The sequence below is a fragment of the Dipodomys spectabilis genome, unplaced genomic scaffold (genome assembly GCF_019054845.1).
Source record: "Dipodomys spectabilis isolate Male_0828 unplaced genomic scaffold, ASM1905484v1 ptg000008l, whole genome shotgun sequence".
NCBI classification, from domain to species: domain Eukaryota; kingdom Metazoa; phylum Chordata; class Mammalia; order Rodentia; family Heteromyidae; genus Dipodomys; species Dipodomys spectabilis.
Window position 1 is genome coordinate 1524697 of NW_024870685.1, and position 21899 is coordinate 1546595.

At 42.0% G+C, this 21899-nt stretch overlaps 1 protein-coding gene across 1 annotated transcript; it reads left to right on the plus strand.

Annotated features, from left to right (window-relative positions):
* Positions 1-15801: 15801 nt before the first annotated feature.
* On the plus strand, positions 15802-21001 carry LOC122124682. The gene is given in 4 exon segments (XM_042699386.1): positions 15802-17443; positions 17446-17600; positions 17602-18246; positions 18248-21001. Coding segments are annotated over 4 exon segments (5196 nt in total).
* Positions 21002-21899: the final 898 nt, after the last annotated feature.

Genomic DNA, 21899 nt, shown 5'->3' on the forward strand with positions numbered 1-21899 from the left:
GCTAATGGCTGAAATATTGGTAGATGTCTGTGAAATCTATTTGATATATGCAGTTGTTTAGATCTGCCCCTTCTCTGTTGAGTTTTTGACTAGTTGATATATCTAGTGTGGAAAATGGTGTGTTAAATGCCTCAACAATTAATGTCTTTGGATCTCTGTGGGATTTGAGGGAAAGTAGCGTTTCTTGGATAAATTTGGGTCCTCCGTTATTTGGTGAATAGATATTTAGAATTGTAATATACTCCTGAAGGAGAGATCCCTTAATTAGTATGGAGCGACCTTCTTTACCTCTTCTCACGAATTTTAATTTGAAGTCTATTTTATCTAACATTAGGATTGCAACTCCCACCTGTTTACTGGGGCAGTTTGCTTGGTAGATTTTGTTCTAGCCTTTCACGTTGAAAATGTGTTTGTTTTTATGGGCAAGATGTGACTCCTGAGGCAACAGATAGAAGGATCTTGCTTTTTAATCCAACTAGATAGTCTATTTCACTTAATTGGAGAGTTAAGTCCATTAATGTTGAGAGATAGGACTGAGAGGTATTTGGGAATACCTGCCATTTTATCCACCTTCTTGGGGGCTGAGGCAACTGGGTTCTTCCTGAGGTTATTGGATTCTCAGTTTGGGTACAATTTCTTGGCCTTTATTGTGGTCTTGTTGATTTTCTATGTGTAGGACATCTTTAAGAATGTTGTGTAGGGCTGGTTTGGTGGAGATATATTGTTTCAATTTTTCTTTGCTATGGAAGCTTTTTATTTGACCTTCAGTTATGGAGAGTTTATGTGGGTACATAATTCTTGGTCGATAGTTGTTTGTTTTTAGGGAATGGCATACATCATTCTATGCTCTTTTTTGCTATGATTGTCTCTGCTGAGAAATCTGAGGTGATTCTAATTGGTTTCCCTTTATAGGTGATTGATCTTTTCTCCTTGACAGCTTTAAGGATCTTTTCCTTGGTCTGAATTGATCCTGTGTGGATTACAATGTGACAGTGGATGTCCTATTCTGGACCGGTCTATTTGCAGTTCAAATAGCTTCTTGTATCTGAATAGGCCTATCTTTTTGCATGTTTGGGAAGTTCTCTGCGAGGATCCTGGTAAACAAATTTCCTAAACCATTAACTTCTGTTTCTAGATGCTCCTCTACACCCATTATCCTTAGATTAGGCCTTCTGATGGTGTCTTCCAAGTGTTGGATAGATCTCTCATATATCTTGGATTTGTCTTTGATGGTTGTATGTTCTTTCTCTATAATGTCTAGGGTGTCTTCAATCCCCAAAATTCGATCTTCTGCATGGTCTAACCTGCTGTCGAGACTTCATACTTTGTTTTTGTATTTCTTTTTCTTCTAGTTGGTCGGCTTTGATGGCTTCAAATTCTTTGTTGAAGCATTGTTTTAGATCTTGTATGAACTTCTTTACTTCCTTAATTTGATTTTCAGTGTTTATTCTCAAATCACTCTGTTGATTGGTTATTCCCATTCCTTCTGTTGGGTTCCATTCAGCATTCCCTGTGTGGTCTCCCTAATTTCTTTCAGTTCTCTGTTTATGGGTTCCATGAATGCCTTTAGTGATCTTTCTACATTCTAATCCAACTCTCTCAATTCCTGTATTACTCTTTGCTTAGCTTCTTCATGTTCATGCAGTTCCTGTAGTTCTCATTGATTGATCTCAGTCTTCTCACGACATTCCTTTATTTCTCTTTGAGTTTCTCAAGCTGCTCATGCAATTCCTGTATCAATCGTTGAGTAGCTTCCTCATGCTCATGATATTCTTGTACTAACCTTTGTTTTGCCTCCTCCCTCTCCCTATCACGCTCATTCAGAATTCTTTGCAGTTTTTCAATATTTTCATTTAACATGTTTACCAGTAGTGTTTGTAGAGCTTTTTGGGAACTCTCCTCTGGATTATTCATTATCTTTTCTGTCCCCTGATTATCATGAGTGGGAGTTGAGATACCCGGACTTGCCGTTTTTCTTGTGTTTTTCCCGGTTGCTCTGCCCATTTGAGATGAAAGTAACACCAGTTTTGTGCTAGCACACTATTTTAAGGCAAGCATCAACCAAAGTCTGTAGTTGCAAACTCAAAAATCTGCAAAAGTCTAGTTCAACAGATATACCTATTCAACATCAAACAACTATGTATTAATGGGCTACGAACCGCAAAGAAGAATTTGGCAAACAGAAATTATTAAGTTTGAGGAGAGATATGGGTAAAAATAGCATATAGGGATGTGGAAAGGCTGTGGGAGAATTAACTAAATTCAATCCTATTCTCAAAGCGGGAAATAGGTTGGATAGAATGATAGTGGAGAGACAATAAATAAGAAGAAACAGAAAGAAAAAAAAACAAGAAAAAATAGAAAAACAAAAATTAAAAATTAAGAAGTGTAACACTTAAAATTATGCAAATTGAAAATGTAATATTCAGAGAAGAACGTGGATAGAATAAGAGAAGGGGGGATAAAAAGGAGATGTGAAAAACTTTAAAATAAAATTGCTTAAAATATTATATATGTATAAAGAGGTAGTACTGCTATTAAGGAATTTAAGTCTAATAGGTTTTAAATTGAGTAATAAATTTGTGGATTAAGCTTGTACACAATGGGGCTAAGGTCTAATAATCAACTATTGGCATATCTGAGGATGAGCAGAACAGCAATTATGTCATGCAAAGAAGAATGAAAAAGAAGAAATAGTGAAAAGAATGAGAAGGAAAGAAAAAAATGATCAAATGGTCAGTAGAGCTAAACAAAAATTAAAAAAAAAATGTACACACACATATACCCCTAAAATAAAAATTATAATAGGAAGAAAAAAAGTTAATAGAAAACAAAATTTAAAAGTTAAAAATTAAAAAAAAAACTTTCAGAAAAATTTTTTTATAAAAGATATTAAAAAGATTTCTTAGATTATTTATGGGGGGGGGTGGGGGAGATAGGAAGATCCTGTATCTCACTGTGTCCTTAACATGTCTCTTGTTGGAGTCTCTGGTCTGCTTGTGGTTTTTGATTTTCCTGTGGCTTGAATGGTTTCTTGTCAGTTTGAGCAGGCAGAAAACTCACAGCAGACGATTCTTGACCACAGGTGAAGCTCTGGGTAGGGTTGCAACCATCGAACCTCATTCTCCTCACAGGACAGTTGTGAGGAAAAAAGGGATTTATACAGAGGGATCTCTGGAGCATGGCTAGGCACAGAGGGAGTGGCCTTCACAGAAGGTTCTCTGCAATTCTGTGAGCAAATGACAGGAAGATACCCAGAAAGAGCTCAGGTGGACCCTGTTATTAATCGTGCCACAGATGTGGGATTATCAAACAAAACATGGCTGTCTTTCATCATTACCCTATCCCCATGAGGAAGAGGATCCTTCACTGTGTTGAGTATAAACAGCTGGCGAAACCAAGGCACAGAGAAGCCAGGTGACCAACTTATGACGTCAACTTCACAGGAAGCTCTGTCTGACTTCGCTACTATGCTCCCTAGGACAATGGGTACTATTCAGTCCACTTCTTGTGTTAGGAAGTTCACTTCTTGTCAGTCGTGGGGCTGGAACTGTAGGCCTGGGTGCTGTTCCTGAGAGCCTCAGAAAAAGGCTAGTGCTCTACCACTTGAACCCACAGCACTACTTCTGATTTTCTGGTGGTTCTTTGGAGAAAAGAGTCTCACAGACGTTCCTGCCTTGGCTGGTTATGAACCATGATCCTCATATCTCAGCCTCCTGTGTCGTTAGGATTAGAATTCTGAGTTACGGCACCAGACTTAATTGTAATTCTGACTTTTTTCTCTCTCTTTCCCAAGACCTGGTTGAATGGGTGCTGGAAGAGGGGCCCAAGCATCCCCATGCGGATGGAACCCAAGGTGGCCCTCTCATTCTGGAGGTGGGCTGTGGGTCAGTAGCTGTCTCGCTAGCTTGTTGAAACAGATTCATGAGATAAGCCCTTCTGTTCCCTGGCTAGACCATGACAGTTATTCATTGTCCATCCAGCCTTACTAGACTTTTTGTATTGTATTGCTTTCTACATCATTTTCTAGCACCTGGCTAAAATTATGATATATACCTACTGAATGAAAATGTAAGGCCATCTTAAGAAAGTTATTTAGGACTCTGGGAATTTGGCTTCATGGTACGGTGATTGCCTAGCAACCGTGAAACCCTGGGTTCATTCCTTAGTAACACATTAAAAAAACAACAACACTGGAAGTGTTGCTGTGCCTCAAGTGGTAGAGTGCTAGCCTTGAGCTAGAAAGAAAACCTCAGGAAAATTCCCTACCCCTGAGTTTAAGCCCTTTGACTGGCAAAAAGAACAAAAAACAAAAACATTTAGTTAGGAAATACAAAATAATGAACCCACATTTGGAATATAGAATTGCTTCTTCCATACTGACACCTGACAACAGTCCCTAATTTATGTACTTTACTTATGTTAGGATACTGTGTTGAAAAAGTTTTGTTCATTAAGTCACAGCAATTAATGCCAGGAATGTGCTTAGATGTCAGGTAAAGTTTAATTCTGGAAATTCAATGATTCCAGGATTTGTGTTGTCACTGCTAATCACAAAGAGAAGGGTAGGCTAAGTGTGATTTTGAAACCTTTTTGGTGAGTTATAGCACCAAAAACGCAGAGGCTAATTAATATTTGTGAAAGAAAATAAGGAATAACTCCAGATAGAAGGAAAAAATGATAGTAATTAAGGTATACCAGAAACTGTTCTAGAGAACCATTTTTGATTATTGTAGAACTTGTTGTCAACTAGGCTTTTCCTCATTGCTTTTAGCATTCTAAATCTCTTAGGCTAGCTCTTAGTCTCTGTGTGATAAATGTATCTCCTTCTATGCTAGTCTTTCATACCTTATCTCCTTTGTTTTCTAAAAATCTCATTCTTTCCATATTTCTCTATGAATATTTCCTGATACTAAATACACCTGTACTGATGGCAGAGGATGATAATGTAAGGGTCCCAAAGCTCATCATTCATTGATGTAACAAAATGGAAAAGGAGGACATATTTATTGCTAATTCAATTTTTCTGAAATGCTGCAATGTCATTATTTGGTTAAAATTTCCATTCTTTGTCTACACAGTGTCATTCAGTTCACATAAATGCAAATATGAGCCAGATGCTGGTGGCCTACACCTGTAATCCTAGCTACTAAGGAGGTTGTGAAAAGAGGATTGTGGTTCAAAGTCAGCCTGCTCAGGAAAGTCAAAGAGACCCTAACCTTCAATTAACCACCAGAAACCAGGAGGTGGTGCTGTAGCTAATCACCCAGGATCAGTGTTCAAGCCCCACAAGAACAAAAGTGGTTAAATATGACTTAAAGTTTCCCTAAAAGGAAAGACAAGATCAATAATCTTCCCAATCAAAAAAAAAATTCCAAAATGATTCAGTGCACCTACTTTTGCTGAGTTATGTTATGGATTGTTTGGTGGACATATTCTCTAAAAACAAATCGTTTAACTAGGGATACAGGTGGACCCATTGCAACAATGAGATGTACAAGTCGTTATGTCGAAAAACGAATTTTACAACTTTGGAGGATCGGATGGGGGAGGAGGGTATATGGGAAGGGATGGGAAGGGTAAACAAAGAGGAGGCAACAATGATTGATAAGAAATGTTCTCGTTATCTTGTCCATGTAATTGTAACTCACAAAAAAGTTAGAAAAAATGTTCAAATATTAGCTTTACAATAAACTTCATCTAATATTTCTCATTTGAAAAGAGAAGACTGTATAGTTGATGTCTCTTGGCTTTCTTACTATCTTAGTTCAAATCCAACCCAGGCAGGAGAATCTGTCAAACTCCTATCTGTAATTACACAGCAAAAAATCGAGAAGTGGAGTTTTGGTTCAAGCAGTAGAGTACTAGATTTGGGGGCTAGTGGGCAGGAACAAAAACTGTTCAGGGACAGGGTCCAGCCTCTGGATTCAAGCCCCAGAACCAACATAAACTAAGCAAAAAAGCAAACAAAAAAACCAGATTATTTCATTGGGACCCTCCTTAAAGGAGTACTGGTCTGAGAAGTGGCTCCTTTTGCTGATCATACGCACTGGATGTTCTTTAGGAATCTTTATTGCTCTAGAAAACTCATGACCAAACTAAAGGAATTGATAACTGACTCCTGCAGTAAGAGAATCATGTCAGGAGTGAAATATCTATCCATAAAACACTTTAAAACCTCCATGTCTTTGTTTCTTTGGAGAATTTTTTTGGGGGTCCAGTCGTGGGCCTGAACTCGGGGACTCGGCGCTTTACCTCAGGTCTTCAACTAAAGGCTAGCGCTCTACCACTTGAGCCACAGCACCACTTCTGGCTTATTTATGCTCATGTGGTGCTGAGGAATCGAACCTAGGGCCTCAGGCATGCAAGGTAAGTTCTCTACCACTGAGCCACCTTCCCAGCCCCTGCAGTAGAAAATATTTAAAACAACGTTATTTCCTTCTGTTCTATGCTGGCCACCAAATGGCACATTATTTCTTTTTGGAATTCTCTCAACTAGAAGTTTACAGAAAAATTATATATGAGTAAAAACACAGTAGAAAAAGTTAAGGACAGAGTTTTCTTCAAGCCTTCGGATTCTCTTCTTTTACAGTAAAAAGGAGAGCACAAGTTAACTTGAGCTTTGTCAGTCCTCTATGTTCCATTCCTCTCCTGGGATCAGTTTCCACATCCAGTAACATTTACTTCCAGGAACAATCTATGGTGCTGCTTGAGGTATAGTGAATGATTTCTGGCTTCACTGAAATAACACAAGGACACCTTTGGACCTGAGGTAACACGAGTTTTAGATTAGGATCTAACTTTAGTTTTCTACAAGTGAATAACCAATTTTGCCAGCACCATTAACTAAAGAGGCGGTCATTCTTCCATTCTATTTTTTTAGCTCCCTTATCAAAGATTAGATAGCTGTATGCCTGTAGGTTCATTTCTGGGATTTCAATTCTATTCCATTGGTCCTGAGGGAGGTTCTTGTGTCACTACCAAGCTATTTTGATGACTATGGCTTTTTAGTAGATTTTGAAATTTGGTGTTGATATTTCTCCAGCGCTGTTCTTTCTGTTAAGGATTGTTTTTGCTTTTTGGGGTATTTAGTTGTTCCATATGTATTTTTGGATTGCCTCTTCTATTTTCTTGACGAATTAGGTTGGAATATTGATAGTTATCGCATTGAATTTGTAGATAGCCTTGGGAAGTACTGCCATCTTCACGCTATTGATCCTTCCAATCTTGGAGCATAAGAGGTTTTTCCACTTTCTAAGTTCTGTTTTGATTTCCTTTTTCATGTTTTTTTTAAAGTTTTCATCATAGAGTTCCTTCACGTCTTTGGTTAAGTTAATTCCTAGGTATGGTTTTTTTTTTTTTTTTGGGTGGGGGCCTATTACGAATGGAGTTGTTTTCCTGATTTCAGCGACGCTTTTCTCATTGTTGGCATACAGAAAAGTCATTGATTTTTGAGGGTTAAATTTATACCCTGCTACTTTGCCAAAGTTTTGAATCAGTTTGATTAATTTGGGAGTGGAGTCCGTGAATAAGAGAAACACTAGGTCAGCTTGGCACAGACCAATATTTTTGTAAAAGAGACCCAGAAGGACAACAAATAAAAAAATGTTTGGAGAAATGGGATTGCATGAAATTGCAGAGCTTCTGAAAGGCAAAGGAAAGAGTTAGCAAGATCAATAGAAAGCCCACATACTGGGAGAAGATCTTCACTAGCCATACAACGGACAAGTGTCTCATATCTAAAATATACCTGGAACCCAAAAAATCAAATCCCCCCCAAAAAAATCCTCAAAGAAACAACTATCCAATAAATAAAGAGCCTAAGACTTAAAGAGATTCTTCTCTGAAGAAGAAAGAAGGATGGCCAACAGACACATGAAGATATGTTCAACCTCCCTACCCATAAAAGAAATACAAATCAAAACAACATCAAAAAACAAACACCTCACCCCAGTTAGAATGGGTATAATCAAGAACTCAAATAACAATAGATGCTGTAGGGGATGTGGCAAAAAGGGAACCTTATTGCATTGTTGGTGGAAGTGTAAACTTGGTCAAAAACCTTGGAAAGCTGTATGCAGGTTCTTCAAAAGACTCCACACAAAGTTCTAGTATCACCCAGCAGTCTCACTTTTGGGCATTTACCCAAATGATCACAAACAAGACAATACTAATGTTACCAGCGAAACTATGTTTATTGAAGCATTATTTTCCATAGCTAAGATATAGAACCAACTCAGATACCCCTCAGTAGATGAATGGATCAAGAAAATATGGTCTATATACACAATGAAATTCTCTGCCTCCATCAGAAAGAATAACATTGCCCCATTTGTTAGGAAACTGAAAGCCTTGGAAAAAATTATATTAAATGAAGTAAGCCAGGCCCAAAGTAACAGGTCCCATGGTTTCCTTTATTTTCAATAACTAGTAAATGTCTGAGACAAGCAGAAAAAGTCAGATAAGTTGATGTTAGGTGAAATGAACACCAAGATAAGGATTCAAATGTATTTTTTTTTCTTTCATGGCATTGTTTCTAACATATTTATCAGATGATTTCTTTGTTGCTTTGTATGTCCCTCCCCCACGGTATTACCCCTGATTTTATTGTATTTGATATTGGTATAATTTGTGGAAGGGAAGGGAAAAAACAAATTGTTTAAATAGGGATACAGTTGGACCCATTGCAACAATGATATATACAAGATGTTATGTTGGAAAAAGAACATTAAAACTTGCCTGGAGGAGGGGAGTGAGTGTGGGTTGGGGGGGTGGGGAGGTGTGTGTGGGTGAGATAAGAAGGGATGGGAAGGGGAGTCAAAGGATGGGGCAACAATGCTTGATAAGAAATGTGCTCATTACTTTGCCCATATAATTATAACCCCTCTCCATGTTATTTTCACACACACACACACACACACGCACACACGCACACACACACACACACACACACACACACACACACACACAAGACCATTTCAAGCCAGGTGCCAGTGGTTCATACCTGTAATCCCAGCTACTCATAGGCTGAGATCTGAGGATTGAAGTTCAAAGCCAGCCCAGGAATAAAAGTCCCCATAAGACTCTTACCTCCAATTAACAACTCAAAAGCCAGAAGTGGCTCTGTGGCTCAATTGGTAGAGTGCTACGTAACTTGAGCCCAGAGTCTCAGGGACAGTGCCCAGGCCCTGAATTCAAGCCCCACAACTGACAAAAAATATAAATAAACATGTAAATGTCTGAATTTCTTGTGAAATGGTAACCTCACTGTACATATATAAGTAACAATTACATTTAAAAAAGAATCAGAAATCCCGAAGCCATCGGTCATTAGGATGTGCATCTACTTTCCAGAATTTCAAAGTCCCATCGTCTGAGCTGGTAGCACACAGGTTGTAGCCCAGGGTGATGAGAAAATATGAAGCCAGAGATCCTTTCAGATTGTCCCACTAACTCTTTTTTTACTTTAAGCAAAAAAACAAACAAAACAAAGGAAAGCAAACAAAATAGACTTTATGCTTAATTAAAGTGCTATTAAAGATTCCAGGCAGAATTATATTGTTAAATGATGAGTATGTACATATGTTTTGTAGATACAGAACTCACATGTGTCACAAAAGTATCCATAGATTCATACTAGAAATTCTTAAGTGTAAAGCATGTTAATTAGGCGAATTTCATTAAGTAGTCAATGAAGAGAACACCACACGGTATTCAGTCAGGTAAGTAGTTTATTTACTGAACTGCTGCCCATGCCATACATGGTAGAAAGGCATGTACAAAAAATGGGGTGACCCAACCTTGGGCGAGGACTTATCTAGGGATGAGGTGTGGCCAGGTGGGGGAAAATTCTGGCCACACTGGATCTAGATGTGACTTTAAGACCTGGGACTCACCTCTGGTTTGATGGAAAGTGTGACAAGAGGCTTACCTGGTTGTGACTTAGCAGGAGGGAGAGGTGGCTGCCTCCAGGTGTGCCAAATACCTAGATAACAAAGGGTGGAAACTTAGTCAAGAAGTGGGAAGGTGTGTGCAAAGGGTCTGCATGGCCTGGGGCAAACCTAATACACAATACAGGTAGTACCTCTGCCATGTGATTCCTGACTCCAAAAAATTCATTCTCAATAATTTTCTTTCTTTCTATCTTTCGCTTTCTTTCTTTTTTCTTTTTCTTATTTTCAAACTTACCATATATTTTAATATCAAATCACCTATATTAGCCAATGATTAAATCAAATTATCTGTAATCATTTATTTCCATAATATCATCTAGAGTTAGGCAGAACTGGAGCTCACACCATTAACTAAAGTGATAGAATTTGAGAGGATCACTGTTCTGAATGCATCTAGGAAGGAAAGTATCACCCATATCAACCTACAAGGTAGGGATATTGGAATGCAATCATGATCCCTGCTTTTTGGGATGGGTGCAAAAATTGCTACTCTATGAGTACAGTAACTTAAAAACAAGAAAGGATTGCTGGAATGACTCCAGTGGTGGAATACCTGTCTGGCAAACACAAAATCTAAACTCAAATCAACTTCCTAAAGATAAAATAAGAAAAGAAACAAAGAACAACTCATACTGAGCATGTGTTTAATGTAAACATTTACACTAAATTATTGTAGTTATAAATGCCATCACTTATTTCTAGGGGCAAACACATTTTGTGTCAAGCCTAAATGAAAAAATAACACACTATATATAAAGCCTTGGTAAAACACAGTTCTAGCTTACAATGATGAACACATAAGTTTGCATGTGCAGTGGTGTTGCAGGGTTGATATATATAAATATACATGTATATATATATATATAGATGTATATATATATATACTACATGTATACATACATACATACATACATATATATACATGTATGTATTTATATATCAAGCAACATAATAATTAAAAATAAAAAATTACAATGAATAAATTTAGTTCACATATACCTTTCCCAGATTATTATTTTACCTGAACCAATTCATGTCTTAAAGTCTCCAATGCTATATGACTGTTACACGGTTGCTGATCCCTTTCAGCTTTTTCATGATATTGTTTTTTCTTTGTTTTTCAGATGAAAAAGCCTGGCAATAAACATACTTGTATGACATTCCTTTCTTTAGAAAATGAAAAGCATGTTGTGTTAACTGGCTCTTTATGTATCATCAAACTAATTTTTTATAATTTCAAGTACACATTATCTTAGACTGAGATCTCACTCATTCTCTTCCAATAGTACCCATGGGAAGGAGAATATGAAGGATCATTTTGTTACTTTGGGAGCTTCTATCATTAATCACTGAAATAAATATTATGAAAATGAAACTCTGAAATTATTTAGAGAGATCACTTGAAAGTTACCTTTCTACACAATAATTATACTCCCTCAACTATATCATAGAACTTAAAATAAGTAACAATTTAGCTGTGTGACAGTGGCTCATGCCTCTAACCCTAGCTACTCAGTAGCTGAGATCTAAGGATGGTAGTTCATAGCTAGCCCTTAAAGGAAATCCATGACATTCTTACCTCCAATTAACCACCAGAAAACAGGAAGTGGCACTGTGGCTCAAGTGGTAAAGTGATAGCCTTGATCTGAAGAGCTCAGGAACAACGCCTAGATCCAGAATTCAAGCCCCATAACCAAGAAAAATTAAAAAAATAAAAACTGGTCAAAATGTAATATTTTAAAGCTAATGTGCACATATACACAAAAACTGTATATAAATAAAACTGTAATAGTCCCTGGACTGGCAAAGAAAAAGAGATTAAAATGAAATTGCTTTCAATAATTCATTTAGATGATATATATTGACAGAGAAGCCTACTGGAACTCACATCACTAATTGAGGTAAAATTTGAGAAGATCACATTTCAGGACCAATATGCAAGGAAAGTACTAAGAGTCTCATATCATCCTAAAGCCTGGCATGTTGGAATGCATTTGGGATCCCAGCTACTTGGCAGACAGAAGTGAGGAACTTAGCCTCTGTTAAGCCCTCAGCAAAATTGAAAACCTATGAGAAAGTAAATAAATCGAAAAAGGATGTTCTAATGGTAGAATACTTGTTCAACAAACAAAATATCTAAATTCATACTCATTTCCTAAAAGAGGAAATAAAAGGGAAGAAATAATGTAAGAAAGAAAGAAAGGACGAAAGAAAGAAAGAAAGGACGAAAGAAAGGACGAAAGAAAGAAAGAAAGAAAGAAAGAAAGAAAGAAAGAAAGAAAGAAAGAAAGAAAGAAAGAAAGAAAGAAAGAAAGAAAGAAAGAAAGAAAGAAAGAAAGAAAGAAAGAAAGAAAGAAAGAAAGAAAGAAAGAAAGAAAACAGAAAGGAAAAGGGGCTGGGAAGGTGGCTTAGTGGTAGAACGCTTGCCTTGCATGCATGAGGTCTTGGTTTCCATTCCTCAGCACAACATAAGCAAAAAAAAAAAAAAAGCCGGAAGTGGCTCTGTGGCTCAATTGGGAGAGCACTAGCTTTGAGCTGTAGAGCTGAGGGACAGCACCCAAGCCCAGAGTTCAGTCCTCACGACTAGACTCCCCCGGCCAAAAAAATAGAAAGAAAGAAAGAAAAAGAAAAGAAAGAAGGGAGGAAAAAGAAAGGGAAAAGGAGAGGTATAAATAAAAACCTCAGCATGCATTAGATGTTAATAATGACCCTAAATCATTTTAGCTATAAATGGCATCATTTAATTCTGGGCAGAGACATTTTGTATCACGCCTGAATAAACCATAGCATACAAAGCTTCGGTAAAATACCACTTACAAAGCTTTGGTAAAATACATGTCTGGCTTATTCTGTTGGACCAATAGGAGTGTATGTCTAGTGTTGCTGCAGGTATGTTAAGGTGTGTGGGAGTTTACCATCCTGATGATCTTGCAATGATGAAATTGACTAACTACACAATTACCTGGGCAGATCCCTGCTGAGACCTATATTAAGTCACAGGTTAGGAAAGTACAATATTTACAATGATATATATATATTATATATATATATGTATATAATTTACAATGAAATATATATATAATAAAAATAATTTTGGTCACAAAATTTTGCGACCAAAATTATTTTTACCTGATTCTGTGTATGTTTTTCATTCTATGTACAAGTTCCTCATTCCCTTCTGTCTCATTATGTTGTCTTTCCTTGGTTTTGTTTTGTTTTCAGAACCATGGTATAACAGGACATTTATTGTATTTTTGTCTTCTAGTCTTCACAAAGTCTGCAGTTAAATATTCTTAAGTTCCTTTTGTTAGAAAATTTCAAGCCCATTGAATGGGATCTTCATCATTATTTTGTTATGTTCTCAAATACGTTTTTATTTCTGGCATTTCACCTGTGTAATCTTACTTCAATCTTTTCCAAAGGTCACTTTAGTTGAAGAAGGAAATTCAAAATGGATTCTGGTAGAGAATTTCTGTTACAAAAATCTCTGATACATAGTAAGGCAAGCAACTCCAAAATTATTCATTAGAGAGATGAGTTGAAAGTCATCTTTTCAGAGGCTTGTGTTGGAGCAGGGCTGGCTTTCCAGGCAGGAGATGGGCTATGTGAGAAGCTTCTAGCCAAGCAAGGTGTGGCTTCAAGGGCAGTTATAGGGAAGTGGAGGTTTTTTGGTATAGCATTATGGGCTTTGTGGGAAGAAGTAGGTCCAAGGCTGTGTTTGCGAGGTTAGGCCATTTAGAAGTAGGCTAGTTATGGGGGAAGTTTCTGATGAAACGAGGATGGGCTTGTGGGAGAAGGCTAGTTGTGGGTGGGGTAAGAAAGGGAAAGGAGGAGCTTGGAGGTACTAGGATATGGGAGCAATGGGACTATGAAGGACTAGAGTAGTTATGGGCCCGGTATCTGGTGGATGAATTGAGGATTCGAGGGAGGAGCCTGATGTAGGCGGGGTTCTTGGTGCAGCAAAGCAGGATACAGAAGGAGGAGATATGGCTGTATCTTGGTTTCTGGTGGTGCAGAGCAGGGATTGCAGGACGGGGTGGAGTGGAAGAAGGCTTTCCCTGTAGCAAAGGAGTGCTTTCAGGAAGGAGTCTGATTGCAGTCAGGCCTTTGAAAATTTATAGCGGGACTACCAGGTGGTATGTTAGTTAAGTTTTGACTTTTTAAGGAGGAGGCTGACTGGAAGTGGTTTTCCAGTGGATCTAATCATGTTTTATGGAAAGAGGGAATTGGAAAGGCGCAAGACTTAGTGAAGAGTGGGGCTAAAAAAATAGTTACTGCTAATAGGAACACCATTTTCTGTCACTATAAAATTATATTACTTTATGTATGCGAGAGATATTGGAGAAAGTAGCCAAGTAATTTTTCCTTCTTAGTGAAATTTTTCTCTATTCCAGTTGAGTGAAAGTAAAACCACAGGTCACATCAGGCTCAGGCACGCGGTAGACTAAGGCACATAAAGCACTGGACTTGATTCCCCAGCACAACCTTTAAGGACCACAAATAAAAAGCTTAAAATGTCTCACTTGAACATAATGGACCCTCTATGGTCTTAATATTGTGAATGAATAGAACTTTTACTCTGGCCAATTTAGAAATCCTAAAACTAAGTAAGTAGTAATGTTTTAAAATTATATAATATTGGAAAGTATATTAAAATAATTATGAAAATATAAAATTGAATATAGAATGTTCATTCTCCCCCATCAATTTTTAATCTAAAAGAATTTTAAACCAGAAAATTGCCATATAATGAGATTGCAGCATGGTTTCTTTTCAGTCATCAAAATGGTGACTTAAGCAATGTGTCTTTGTAATGAAAGACCCCAGTTAATGCTAGCCCACTGGATACCCCAGAAAAAGTGCTGTGCTGTCCCTGCCCTGCGAAACTATGTAAAAAAAAAAAAAAACAAAAGAGGGTGAGTCAGAATGTTGTGGCCAGGCCGTTAACAACAAGCTCCACTGAGTCAACCCCCTGTGGGGCAAGTACAGACATGTCAACAAGCTCCACTGAGTCAACCCCCTGTGGGGCAAGTACAGACATGTCAGCTAAGCTCCACTGACCTTGCCTAACCCGCTCGCCTGACTCAAAATTAGCCAATCAACACCCTGTAACCACCTGTAACCAGGCATCTCGCTTCTGTTACCCTGCTTCCAGCTGTCCATAAAAAGGCATGCTTTCATGTGCCCCGGCGCGCAAGTCTCCCGATAGACTTTGTCGCCCCGGGTACCCGTGTAAAAGCAGGTTCCCAGCCACCCACCCAAACCTTGTGGATCTTGAGGTCGTGTGTATCTGGGAGCCTGGGCATGCCTGAATAAACCTCTTGCTGATTGCATCCGCACAAGTGGTCTCGCTGTTCCTTGGGAGAGGGTCTCTTCAGATTGAAAGGCGCCCAGATCACCGGGGCTCTTACATCTGGGGGCTCGTCCGGGATCGAGACCCCCCCCCCTACCCAGGGACCACCGACCCATTTCTGGGAGGTAAGCTGGCCAGCGTCTGTGTGTTGTCTGTAGTTAAGTTGTGTTGTCAATTACTGTGCGCTTGCGATTCTGTGAGTCGGCCGTGCTCGTTTGACTTTGGCGGACCCGAGGAGGAGCTGACAGGCTCGTACTCCCAACCGCAGCCCCCAGGAGATGTCCTGGAGGGGTTTGGGGTCTGAAAAAGTGGCCCATTTGTTTTCTGGAACCCGGTCCTTTTGGACACGTGATTCATTTGGGAGACGAGAGATCCGGACTCTCAACACAGTCTCCATTTGATTTCTACTTTCGGTTTGCTGCCGAAACCGCGCAGCGAAAAATAAGTGCAGTCTGTGTTTGTTTTATTTTGTTTGTGTCTGCTTTGAGATTCACTATGGGACAAACTGTCACAACCCCCCTTAGCCTTACTTTACAGCACTGGAAGGATGTTCAAGTCACAGCCAGCAATCTTTCGGTAGAAATCCGGAAGAGAAAATGGACGACCTTCTGTTCATCAGAATGGCCCACCTTCAATGTTGATTGGCCACGAGAAGGAACCTTTAACTTGACTATTGTTTTGCAGGTTAAGGCCAAAATAATGGACCCGGGACCACATGGACACCCGGACCAGGTCCCTTATATTGTTACCTGGGAGGCTCTTGTTTTAGACCCTCCCCCTTGGATTAAGCCGTTTTTATTCGCCCTAAACCTCAAAGTCCCTACCCCCTTAACCATCCCATCTGCCCCCCAGCTTTCTCTCCCACTCCTTCCTTCCCCAACTCCCCATCCCCCTCCACATACTTCACTTTACCCAGCCCTTGTTCCTTTAGAAAATAAAAAGCAGGCTCCAGAAAAGGACAGGCCTACTGCCCCGAAGGTTTTACCACCGGGGGAAGACGTCCTGCTGGACTTACTGACCGAGGATCCGCCACCCTATCAAGGGGCCGCTCCCCAACCTCCGGGAGCGGAAGCTGCCGCTCCTCAACCACCCGCCGACCCCGCACCATCCCCAATAGCTGGCCGGCTCCGAGAACGCCGAGAGCAGGCCACAGACTCTGCCACCACCTCTCGAGCCTTCCCCTTGCGCGCGGGGTTGGGTGGGCAGCTACAGTACTGGCCTTTCTCAGCCTCCGACTTGTATAACTGGAAAAATAATAATCCTCCTTTTAGCCAAGATCCCTCCAAATTAACTTCTTTAATTGAATCTATCTTGGTAACTCATCAACCCACTTGGGATGATTGCCAACAGCTATTACAGGTACTGCTGACTACTGAGGAAAAACAACGCGTTTTTCTCGAAGCAAGGAAAAACGTCCCCGGAGAAAATGGGCGTCCCACTCAACTACCCAATGAGATAAATGCTGCTTTTCCCTTGGAACAGCCAAACTGGGACTTCAATACACCTGAAGGTAGGAACCACCTACGCCTTTATCGCCAGTTGCTATTAGCGGGTCTCCATGGGGCCGCTCGGCGTCCCACCAATTTGGCTCAGGTTAAGCAGATAGTTCAGAAAGGAGAAGAATCGCCCTTGGCTTTCCTTGAACGTCTTAAGGAGGCGTACTGCATTTACACTCCTTATGACCCTGAGGATGCGGGACAGGCTACAAATGTCGCCATGTCTTTCATTTGGCAGTCAGCTCCAGATATCAGAAAGAAATTAGAAAGGCAGGAAAATCTCCAGACACTATCCCTACACGACTTGCTCAAGGAAGCCGAACGTATTTATAATAAAAGAGAAACTCCAGAAGAGAAGGAGGAAAGGGTTAGAAAGGAAGCAGAAGAAAGGGAGAGTGCACGTGACCGTAAAAGAACTAAAGAAATGAGTAAGTTACTGGCCACCATAGTGACAGGACAGAAACAGGATAGACAGAAGGGAGACCGCCGAGGTACCCAAATAGAAAAAGATCAATGTGCATACTGTAAAGAAAAGGGGCATTGGGCGAGAGACTGCCCAAAGAATCCCAGGAGACCTCAAAGACCAAGACCTCAGACATCCCTGCTCACCTTAGACGACTAGGGGGGTCCAGGCCAGGAGCCCCCCCCAAGCCTAGGATAACTCTGGAAGTTGGGGGGCAACCCGTCACCTTCCTGGTGGACACGGGGGCCCAACACTCGGTGCTGACCACAACCTCCGGACCTCTGAGTAACCGATCAGCCTGGGTCCAAGGAGCCACTGGAGGGAAGCGGGTACCGATGGACCACCGACCGTAAGGTACAGTTGGCTACCGGTAAGGTGACGCATACTTTCTTGCATGTTCCCGACTGCCCCTATCCCCTACTGGGAAGAGACTTGCTTACTAAACTGAGGGCACAAATTCATTTTGAAGAAACTGGGGCACACATTACTGGACCCAAAGGACAGTCATTGCACGTACTAACTCTCGGGATAGAGGATGAGTACAGGTTGTATGAACAAGAAAAGAGCAAAGAAGACCCGTATATACACCCCTGGGTGCAAAAATTCCCACAAGCTTGGGCTGAGACGGGAGGTATGGGCTTAGCCGTCCACCAGGCTCCTTTAGTTATTCTACTAAAAGCTGCTGCCTCGCCTATATCCATAAAGCAATACCCGTTGTCCCAAGAAGCCCACCGGGGAATTCGCCCTCACATAAAGCGACTGCTAGACCAAGGAATACTAACTCCCTGCCAGTCTCCTTGGAATACCCCGCTCCTCCCAGTCAAAAAGCCGGGAACTCAAGACTATAGACCAGTACAGGACTTGAGAGAAGTCAATAAGCGGGTCGAGGACATCCACCCCACGGTCCCTAATCCATACAACCTACTAAGTGGACTGCCCCCTACTCACGTCTGGTACACCGTTCTGGATCTAAAGGACGCGTTTTTTTTGTTTGCGGATCCACCCTAGTAGTCAGCTCATTTTTGCCTTCGAATGGAAAGATCCAGAATTGGGAGTATTAGGGCAATTGACTTGGACTAGGTTACCCCAGGGATTTAAAAACAGCCCTACACTATTTGATGAGGCGTTACATCGGGACCTAGCCGACTTTAGAATTCAACATCCAACCTTAATATTGCTCCAGTATGTAGATGATCTGTTACTGGCAGCCCAGACGCAGGAGGACTGTATATCAGGGACTGAAGACCTCTTGCAGGCCCTGGGTACCATAGGATACAGGGCCTCCGCAAAAAAGGCGCAAATTTGCCAGAAGCAGGTCACATATTTAGGATACCAGATCAAGGATGGGCAGAGATGGCTGACTGAGTCTCGCAAACGGGCAATTATGAATATTGCCCCACCCCAGAGTCCAAAACAACTGCGGGAGTTTCTGGGTACAGCTGGATTTTGCCGTCTATGGATCCCCGGCTTTGCGGAGATGGCCGCCCCTCTGTACCCGCTGACAAAACCAGGGACGCTGTTCGCCTGGGGAGAGACTCAACAAAAGGCCTTCCAAAACATCAAGGAGGCCCTTTTACACTCCCCGGCCTTAGGGTTGCCAGACTTAACCAAACCTTTTGAGCTATTCGTAGATGAGAGACAAGGGTACGCAAAAGGAATCCTGACCCAGAAGCTGGGACCCTGGAGACGCCCTGTGGCTTATCTTTCCAAAAAGCTGGATCCGGTTGCTTCCGGTTGGCCCCCATGCTTGCGGATGGTAGCAGCGATTGCAGTTCTGGTAAAAGACTCGGGTAAACTCACACTGGGACAGCCGCTTATTATTCTGGCCCCACATGCCATAGAGGCCCTGGTCAAACAACCACCAGACCGCTGGCTTTCTAATGCCCGCATGACACACTACCAAGCCATGCTTCTAGATAAAGACAGAATACAGTTCGGGCCTATAGTGACTTTAAGCCCAGCCACCCTGCTACCACAACCGGGGGAGGCGGAACCCCATGACTGCTTGCAGATCCTGGCCGAAGTACATGGAACTAGACCCGACTTGACCGACCAGCCTCTCCGAGATGCCGATTTCACCTGGTACACAGATGGGAGCAGCTTCTTGGACAATGGGGAGCGGAAGGCCGGAGCCGCTGTTACCACCGAAACTGAGGTAGTTTGGGCCGAGGAACTTCCGCCTGGAACATCAGCACAGCGCGCCGAGCTGATCGCCCTAACCCACGCACTCATGATGGCTAAAGGCCATAGTCGCTATGCCTTCGCCACCGCTCATGTACATGGTGAGATCTATCGCAGGCGGGGCTTACTGACCTCAGAGGGCAAGGAAGTTAAAAACAAGCCTGAAATCTTGGGCCTGCTTGAGGCCTTGTTCCTGCCCCAAAAACTGAGCATTATGCATTGTCCGGGACACCAAAAAGGACAGACCCCGGAAGCAAGAGGCAATCGACTGGCTGATAAAGCGGCCCGAGAAGCAGCGCTAAGAGGGACTCTAAAAACCCCGGTCCTTCCAGTAGCGACTAAGCCCCAGACAAAAAGACTCAGTCCACTCCCTTACAGCCCAGAGGACATGAACGACCTAAAGAAAATGGGGGCCACCTTTAACCCCGAAAATGAAATTTGGTCTTATAATGAAAAAATAGTTTGGCCAAGAAAGTGGACTCACCAGATGATAGACCGCCTCGACAAATTAACCCATCTCAGCAACCGAAAAATGAAGACCCTCCTTGATCGAGAAGAGGGACTAAGGTATCTCCTGGGAAAAGAGGACAGTTTACAATTGGTGACAGATCAGTGCACAATATGTGCACGTGTCAGCGCCGGAAAGACTAAGGTAGGACTAGGAGTGCGGGTACGGGGACAACGACCGGGGACCCACTGGGAGATCGACTTCACAGAAATAAAACCTGGAATGTATGGATACAAGTACCTCCTAGTGTTCGTGGACACATTTTCAGGCTGGGTGGAAGCCTTCCCTACCAAACAAGAAACCTCCAGAGTGGTAACCAAGAAACTAATGGAGGAAATTTTTCCCCGGTACGGTATGCCACAGGTACTAGGGACTGTCAATGGGCCCGCGTTCGTCTCCCAGGTAAGTCAGCTGGTGGCCAAACTGCTGGGGATTGATTGGAAATTACATTGTGCTTACAGACCCCAGAGTTCAGGACAGGTAGAAAGAATGAATAGAACAATTAAGGAGACTTTAACTAAATTAACGCTTGCAACTGGCATGAAGGACTGGGTGTTCCTCCTACCCCTAGCCCTTTATCGCGCCCGCAATACCTCAGGCCCCCATGGCCTCACCCCTTTTGAAATTCTGTATGGAGCCCCCCCACCTGCTGTTAACTTCTTTGACCCAAACATCTCTGACTTTGCTAATAGCCCCTCTTTGCAAGCTCACTTACAGGCACTCCAGATCGTCCAGCGGGAAGTCTGGAAACCTCTGGTGGCAATATACCAAGATCACCAGAGCCACCCCGTCGTGCCTCATCGCTTCCAGATAGGAGATTCCGTGTGGGTCCGCCGTCACCAGACAAAGAATTTGGAACCCCGGTGGAAAGGCCCGTACATCATCCTCCTCACCACTCCTACGGCTGTAAAGGTAGACGGAATCGCCGCCTGGATCCACGCGTCCCACGTCAAGGCGGCCCGGGCCCCGGAGGAAACCTCAGAGACCCCAGCCTGGAAAATACAGCGCACTCAAAACCCCCTGAAGATAAGATTTACTCGAACATGATTCCCCTCTTTTGTCTTTTGCTATCTCAATTGTGCCTCACTTCTCCCAACCCACATCAGCCCATACAACAAACTTGGCAGATCATATCTGGTACTGCAGATACAATTTGGCAGATTAGCTCTGGGGACCATCCCTGGGGAACTTGGTGGCCGGACCTTACTCCTGATGTTTGCCAATTAGTGGCCGGAGTAACTTCAGGAGGCTGGGATATACCTGATTCCTATTCTACTAACATTCCCTCAGGCTGCCCCGATCTTTCGCTTTCAACCCGTGATGATGTCGGCTGCTGTTCACATCACAAACGAAAACAACTAGCCGAACAGGATTTCTATGTCTGTCCTCAGGACGGTAGGTCCCGAGCTACTATCAACAGATGTGGATCTGTAGATACTTACTATTGTGCCTCATGGGGTTGTGAAACAACGGGAGATGCGTACTGGATACCTAGCTCCTCCGAGGATTTAATCAATGTTAAAAAAGGGCACCCCTGGGCCACTTCATGTGAGACCAATGCCACCTGTATGCCCCTAAAAATTTCCTTTATGGATAAAGGTAAAGTCTTACTCCCTTCCTTATGGATGAGCGGCAGGCAGTGGGGACTGAGATGGTATTTAGGCGGACTAGACCTAGGGGTAATATTTCAAATTAAGTTACGAAGAGATACGACCCCTGTATTACCCATCGGGTCCAACCCAATCTTGTCAGACCACAGGGCCCCCGCCATCAAAAACCCCACTAGGACTTCCATTGCCCCCGCCATCAAAAACCCCACTAGGACTTCCATTGCCCCCGCAATTCCTTCTTATCCCCCGTTGGCCTCCACAGCCGCCCCGACCTTATTTGGGACAGAAGATAGGCTCATTAACCTGGTTAAAGGGGCTTATGCCACCCTAAACCA